Consider the following 7155-nt stretch of genomic DNA (forward strand, 5'->3'; position numbering starts at 1 on the left):
ACTACTTGGCTGTGGGGCTAATGCTGTCTATAACCGGACATCAAAACACCGGTTAGGTAACAACCAAACTGCTTTACTATAAATGGTTTGATTAAAACATATCTATATATATGCATTTTCTCAGACCAAGAAAATTAAACAGCATTTCTCATATTCTGGATTGTTTGTTCATGTTCCCAACAAAAGCATCTAATTAGCAAAGATGCTATGAGGCAATGAAACACAGCTGACCCCAGAGAAAGTTCTTTGACTGTACTAAAATTTACCCTCTCAATGGCACACATCCCTCCAGCGAACTCTGGGTACATTTCTTCTCAAAGGTGAAATTCACCTCTCTGCAGACAGCCAGCACAACATCTATGCACAACACAAACTCAATAATTTGAGGGCTTACATGGGACTTAAGTGGTGCGTAGGCCTTAGGCTGACTCTCTGCAGAGGGACATATTTATCTAGGGTTACCATTCGTCCGGATTTACCCGGACATGTCCTCCTTTTGTGTGCTAAAAATAGCGTCCGGGGGGAATTTGTAAAGCACTCACAATGTCCGGGATTTCCCCCTCCCCCGGCAGAGCGAGCGGCTGGGAGGGCTGCAGGAAAGTCCCGGGCTGGACTCCGGAGCAGCTTCCTCCTCCCACCCCCCCGTCCCTGCATTCTGAGCCGGCCAGCAGCTCCTCCTCCTGCAGCTCGCTCCGGCAGCCCTGTGCAGGGCCAGGGACCGGGTTTTGTGTTGTGCAGGGGAGCTCAGCCATGTGTCCGGCTGGCACAGAGCCCAACACCCTGTTCTGAGCAGCAGGGTAAGGGGGGGCAGGAGAAGGGACAGGGAGGTTCTGGAGGGGGCAGTCAAGAAACGGGGGGGGCTTTTGGAGGGGAGTGGAGAAAGTTTTGGGCAGTCAGGGTACAGGTAGGGGGTGGGGTTCTGGAGGGCAGTTAGGAGCAGGGGTCCCAGGAGGGGGCAGTCAGGGGACAAGGAGCGGGGGGTAGGGGGCTGGGAGTTCTGGGGGGGAGCTGTCAGGGGGCAGGAGTGGGGAGAGGGATCGGAGCAGTCAGGGGACAGGGAGCAGAGGGGTTTAGATGGGTTGGGAGTTCTGGGGGGGGCTGTCAGGGGGTGGTGAGTGGTTGGATGGGGCGTGGGAGTCCCAGGGGTCTGTCTGGGGGTGGGGGTGTGGATAAGGGTTGGGGCAGTCAGGGGACAAGAGGCAAGGAGGCTTAGATAGGGAGTGGAGTCCCGGGGGGCAGTTAGGGGCAGGGGTCCCAGGAGGGGGCAGTCAGGGGACAAGGAACGGGGGGAGGGTTGGGGGTTCTGGGGGGGCGGGAAGTGGGAGGGGCAGGGGCGGGGCTAGGGCGGGGCTCCTCCCGTCCTCTTTTTTGCTTGTTGAAATATGGTAACCCTATATTTATCTAACATGCATATCTACATTCAATACAATCAAGCAGGTACTCCCGACCAAATCATGGTGTCAAACTCCCCCTAAGGTAGGCAGGCAGACTTCTGCAAGGTGCAGATGCCCCTGGGCTCTTCTCCTCCCTCCCCAGGGAGTGTTACACAGTACTACACCATGCTCTCTATCAGCCAAGCCAGTGCTGCTGTACTGCAGAGACTAGGGAGAAAGGGGGCTTGCAATAGCTGGCTGAGAGTGGAGAGTCTCTGCCAGGCTCACCAGAACAGTTAGGGGATGAGGAGAGAGACCTGAAGGAAAGAGGGAGGGAGCAGCAAAAAATAAAATAAACTGCAAACAAAAAATGTAAGATACAAAACAAGACAGAAAGGTGGGAAAAAATAAAGTAAGGGACAGTAGAGGGCAGTGAATGCGTGGGAAAGAGAGAACGGACAGAGACAAAGGTGAGACTGTGCGTCCCTTCTCCACAAGAGGTTTTCCCAAGCACCAGTCTTAGGGAGGAAGAATAGTGTTGAGGTAAAGCCCAGGAGATCTATTTGTGACTCTGCCATTGACTCAATGCATGACTGGGAGTAAATCACGTAGCCTGTCTCTGAGTCTTTTAAGTCTCTCCGGACCACTAAAACAAGGATAATACTACCCACCTATCCCACAGGAAGTACGTGGTTCACTCAAGTGTGTAAGCACTTTGAGACCCTGCCTTCGGAGGGGCTATAAAAACAGTGTATTACTAATCCATCATGAGGCCATCAGCAAAAAGTATCTGTGTTAATGGATGTTGTATGACAGTAGGCCACATAAATACAGGTCATGGATTCTCAAGTTGGGACGGGAGGGTGTCACAAACTAGTTTCACGTGTTCCCTTTTTCTCTTGTAACTCTGGGTCATAGTACAGAAACGGTTGAGAACCACTAGTATAGATTTTTTGGTTTGGTACCCCCTGCAGAAATATAATGTGCTGGAAAAATATTAGGAAAAAAGAGCCAAGCAGCAAAAAAGAAAAAAAGGCCATAAATTGAGAACATCACCAAAAAAAGTTAAACTATTGTAATAATTTATCTCAAGGATAACAGAGCATACAATTTAATGAACATCATATTGAAATGCTCCTATTCCAACTTATTCTGTTTGCTGCTCTTACCATTATCATCATGAAGAGCAGCTTTAGCTATTTTCTCAACAATATCTTTTTTTCTGGCTTCTGAAATGTTTAGTAAACAGGCAGCCAGACGAAAGCCCACTTTGGTGGAAGACATTTTCACTCTCTGAAACAGAAACATAAGAAAATATTTTCTTCTCTCATCCTCATGCTTTCACTCTTTCTCATGTTTTCATTTCTGGACTTCTTTTTTAACCCATATACTTTAAAAAAAAAGACAATTATTTGGTAACTAAGCAACCAATGCTGCATAAATTTTCACCTCAGCATCTTCTTTTCACAAAGAGGAATGAAATCTTGAGGTTTATTTGAGAAGCCATTACATGTTGCAATAGCCATGCACACATCATCAGTTTAGCAGCAAACTCAGTACAATCACTCAAGCCACTAAAAACTGGACTATGCCATAAAACTGAAATTATTTGCCTTTCAGTGCAGGTGGAAATGAGGAGTGTGCCAGGTTGTCTCAAGGACCTTTTACAAGCTCATTCACACTTCGCTGGCACCCGATTTAAAAATTTTGTTAAAGCTAATGTTAAAAAATTATATAGTACACAGGTAAAGAAAAAAGTGTCTGCACATCTGGGTATAGTGCTTAGATTATCCACAAATACAAAGTTTGTTTTTAAAGTCATAAGATACATACAGTGCATAATCAGCAATAACCCAAATTGAGGTGAATAAATTGAATTACACACTACTGAAATACTATCCAGGCTAGGTACAAAATGTTGGAGAAGGGACAGTGTCTATGAGTCTATGAGTCTATAAGTTAACCATCCATGACTTCACCTTGAACCAATACATTTCAAATGTTTCATTATCTACCACAGAAGGATTAGTATCTAAATATCTGTTAGAATGAATAGACGTCTAAAGCTTTTATTCTACTGGGTAGGTGCTCTTCTCTTTTAGTTGTGTAGTTAGACAGCTGCCACCTTCCATAACAGACGAGGCTGCATTTCAGTGTCAGGTATAGTGATTTTCTATATAGCTGGATAGATATAGATCTCTCTCTCTCTCTATATATATATATATATATATCCAATCCAAGTTCTGCCCTCAGATGTGGCCAACTTGCAAGCCATACTGTAAATTTCATGGCATGCTTTGAGCTCTTTCAATGGAAGGCTTTACACCTGCACAAGTGTCAGTCATTATTATTATTGTGGTCTGTCCTAAGCACTCTGGCCAACAATGTTTGTGTCGTGGTGGACACACATTCGAAAACAAAATTTGTGTCCCATACTATGGCAATAATACTTTTAATTAGTATTGCTGACGGTCACTGACAGATCTGCAGTGTTTTGGGAACCCTATTAGAAGTTAATGACTAACCTGGAGAAGCACCAGGTTTGGGCAGTTAAGAATGCAGATTTTCATGTTATAGAACACAATCAAAAGTCTATTAATCTATATAAATTAAAGCCTTACTCCTGCAAGCTAATCCAATCGAATGGACCTTCATGAATTCAATAGGGTTCCATGCAGGTGCCAGGGTCTGCCCGCATGGATCAGCTTCCAGGATTTGAGCCTGAGCTTCTATACAAATATGAATACTAGCATACTAATAAAGCCCCCTAAACCTTTGTAACCAGATAAAACAGCCGGCACTACTTTTATAAAGCAGACAACTTCTGCCGTTCACTTGTTTTCATTGTGTTTGCATATTTTAAGCTGTTTTATCTGGCATTTAGAGCAACACCTAAAGGTATGTCTACACTGCAGGTGGAAGCAAGCCTCCCCATCCAGGCAGGCAGACTGGAGCAAGTGGGGCTGGAACAAGAAAGCTAAAAACAGCAGTCTGTAGACTGCTGGTGGGGCTGCTCAAGCCCACCCAACCCCCTAGGCTAGAGAGCCAAGTCACAACTCCCCTACTGCTATTTTTAACACACTAGCTGGTGCCCCACTTGCAGGAGTCTGCCTACCTGGGCTGGGAGACTCACTTCCAGCTGCAGCATAGACAGACCTTTTCAGTGCAAAATACAGGGCTTAATTTCCCATGTTCCCACCTCTCATTCTAAGTCTGGATTTCCCCTGGATCTGAATTGCTCAAAAAGGTGCTGGAAAATCTACCTCCACCGCAGGAACTGAAATAACCAGCTGCACAGAGGAATTAGGAGTATTTTGATTATGTAGCATGCTCATATTTTTCCCCACTGGAAATAAAACTGAGAGAATCAGTTATAGAACATTTGTTCACATACAATACATACAATTTACATAAAGTAATAATTTTAGGCTTACACAGACTACCAGTTAATAATATTTTGCATATCTACAGTGCCTTCTATCCAAGGATCTCAAAACTTACTATAAACAGGCTTAAGCATTTCTAGGACCAGAGCCTTAAACCTCACAAAGCCCTGTGAGGCAGGGGAGTATTATTGTCCTCATTTTGCAGATGGGGAACTGAAGCACAGCAGGGTTACATGATTTTGCCCAACTGCAAGTCAAGGACACAGCAGAACATAGATCCAGCTTTGCAGCTGATGTTCATGTTGCCAATTTCTGCTAATTTTATCATGAGTCTTGCAATATGTGGTGTTTTTCTAAAGCTCCAGCTCCTGGAATCAAGTGATTACAGTAACTCCTCACTCAAAGTCATCCTGGTTAACGTTGTTTCGTTGCTGATCAATTAGGGAACATGCTCGTTTAAAGTTGCGCAATGCTCCCTTATAACATTGTTTGGCAGCTGCCTGTTTTGTCCACCGCTTGCAGAAAGAGCAGCCCATTGCAGCTAGCTGGTGGGGGCTTGGAACCAGGGTAGGCCGGCAGCCCGCCTATCAGCTCCCCGCTCCCCTAAGTTCCTTGTGCGGCAGTCACCCAATTGCCCTATCAATTGCCAGACAGTTCAGCTGTTCCTCCCCCCACTGTCATGTGCTGCTCCTGCCCTCTGCCTTGGAGCTGCTCCCGGGAGCCTCCTGCTTGCTGGGGGGGAAGGGAGGAGAACAGTGCTAATGTCAGGGTGTCCCCCTCCCCCCTACTTCTTTACCTCATCCACAGAGCAAGGGGGGACACAACAGGGCTCAGGACGGAGGGAGCTTGCTGGCAGCAGCTGCTGTCTTAACTTGCTGATCTACTTAAAAGGGCAGTGAACTTAGAGTGGCATCACCATACTTAAAGGGGCAATGCATGTCTCTCTCTGTCACACAGGGTGTCTGTCTCCCTCCATTCGTGCCGCCTTGTAGAGTGTGAGGCTACATTAACAACAATGAGTTAACCCTTGAGGGCTCAGCTAAGTGCTAGTTCATCTTTAGCAGTAAGGCATTCCCGGGAAATATCCCATCCTCTGACTCCACCATCTCAACCAAGCTTCACAGTCATCATTGCAGTGTACAGTATTACATTGTTTGTTTAAAACTTACACTGTGTATACATATATATAAAATATAATCTTTTGTCTGGCAAAAAATATTTCCCTGGAACCTAACCCCCCCATTTTCTTTAATTCTTATGGAGAAATTGGATTTGCTTATCATTGTTTCGCTTAAAGTAGCATTTTTCAGGAACATAATTACAACGTTAAGCGAGGAGTTACTGTATGTGAGAATCTCTGCCTCTGGTGAAACAATTTCTAGCTTTGGTGCACAGTTGCAGAGAAAGGCTTGAGAGAAACTGTGAACCAAGTGCACGCTAAAGGCTCAGAAACCAGGCAGCAACTAAAAAGAAGTGTGTCAGAGAGAGAAAGAGAGTGTGTATGTGATTTTAAGCCAATTTCATAATTTTAGGTGCCTGACATGATTTTTGAATGCTTGGGGTTAGCAGTATGGTGCACGCCATACAACTACAACACACACTATAAACAGAGACAGGCTCTGGGCCATGCAGTTCAAATCTGGATCCAAAACCAAGTTTCCCCGAGCCCTGGTGGCATTTTGGAGCCGCCCGTCTCTGAAGGACAAGGGCTGCTGCGGCTGACTTCGGAGCCTGGGTTTGGCTGGGCGGAGCCTTGCCGTGGGGGGCGTTGTCCTACTCCAAAGGCCCAGTCCAGCGCCGCGCCAGGGCAGACCCCGGTGTGGGAAGCTGGGAAGGGACCCACAGTCCCCACGGGGGTGTGCGCTAGGGCGCTCCCCGCTGCTGCCCAAGGGGGTGCAGCCGGCCGATCCCAGGAGGGCGGGTGCAGCAAGGGGAAGCTGGCCGGGGCCGCTCAACCGGGCTGTTTTACCGCGGCGCCGCCTCTTCCCGTCTGGGGCTCCGGCTCCCACCTCCAGGGGTAGCCGGGTCCCGCTCCCGATCGACTCCAACCTGCCAAGGGCGGACAATGTCTGAGCACAATCCGCAGCCTCTTGCCTCCCTCCTCCGGCGGCCTCCGCTTCGCTGACCTGGCCGGGATCCAGGCAGCACGTAGTTTTCCAGGGCTGGCATTTGCGGCTTCACCCCGCCTCCTGCACCTCCTTGCTGCATCGACCAGCTGGGAATTTACTGCTGAGATAGAGACCTGGGGGGAGGACCGTGCGATCCGTCCATATACATGCAGCAAAATAGTTGATAGCACTATTGACCCACCCTAGGGTGGCTTTTTTCCCAGATCACTGGGGGACTTGAGTGCAAACTGGGTTCCCTTCCAACAAATACTGTGCTGCTCCCATAGC

The 7155-nt window shown here is 47.4% G+C and overlaps 1 protein-coding gene across 12 annotated transcripts in view; it reads right to left on the minus strand.

The window, feature by feature from the left end:
• Window positions 1-7155, minus strand: part of FTCDNL1 (formiminotransferase cyclodeaminase N-terminal like) — a 140538-nt gene extending 133383 nt beyond the window's left edge. For 2 of the 12 annotated variants that reach the window (XM_065560894.1, XM_008166881.4), the window contains exons 1-2: window positions 6769-6952; window positions 2543-2666 (exon numbers count right to left, since the gene is read on the minus strand). In XM_065560894.1, the coding sequence (XP_065416966.1) occupies window positions 2543-2657 (115 nt within the window). In that variant the 5' untranslated portion in view covers window positions 2658-2666; window positions 6769-6952. The other 10 variants (XM_005310339.5, XM_065560891.1, XM_065560890.1 and 7 more) reach the window with 10 other exon arrangements.

Source organism: Chrysemys picta, chromosome 11 (genome assembly GCF_011386835.1).
Source record: "Chrysemys picta bellii isolate R12L10 chromosome 11, ASM1138683v2, whole genome shotgun sequence".
Lineage (NCBI taxonomy): Eukaryota > Metazoa > Chordata > Testudines > Emydidae > Chrysemys > Chrysemys picta.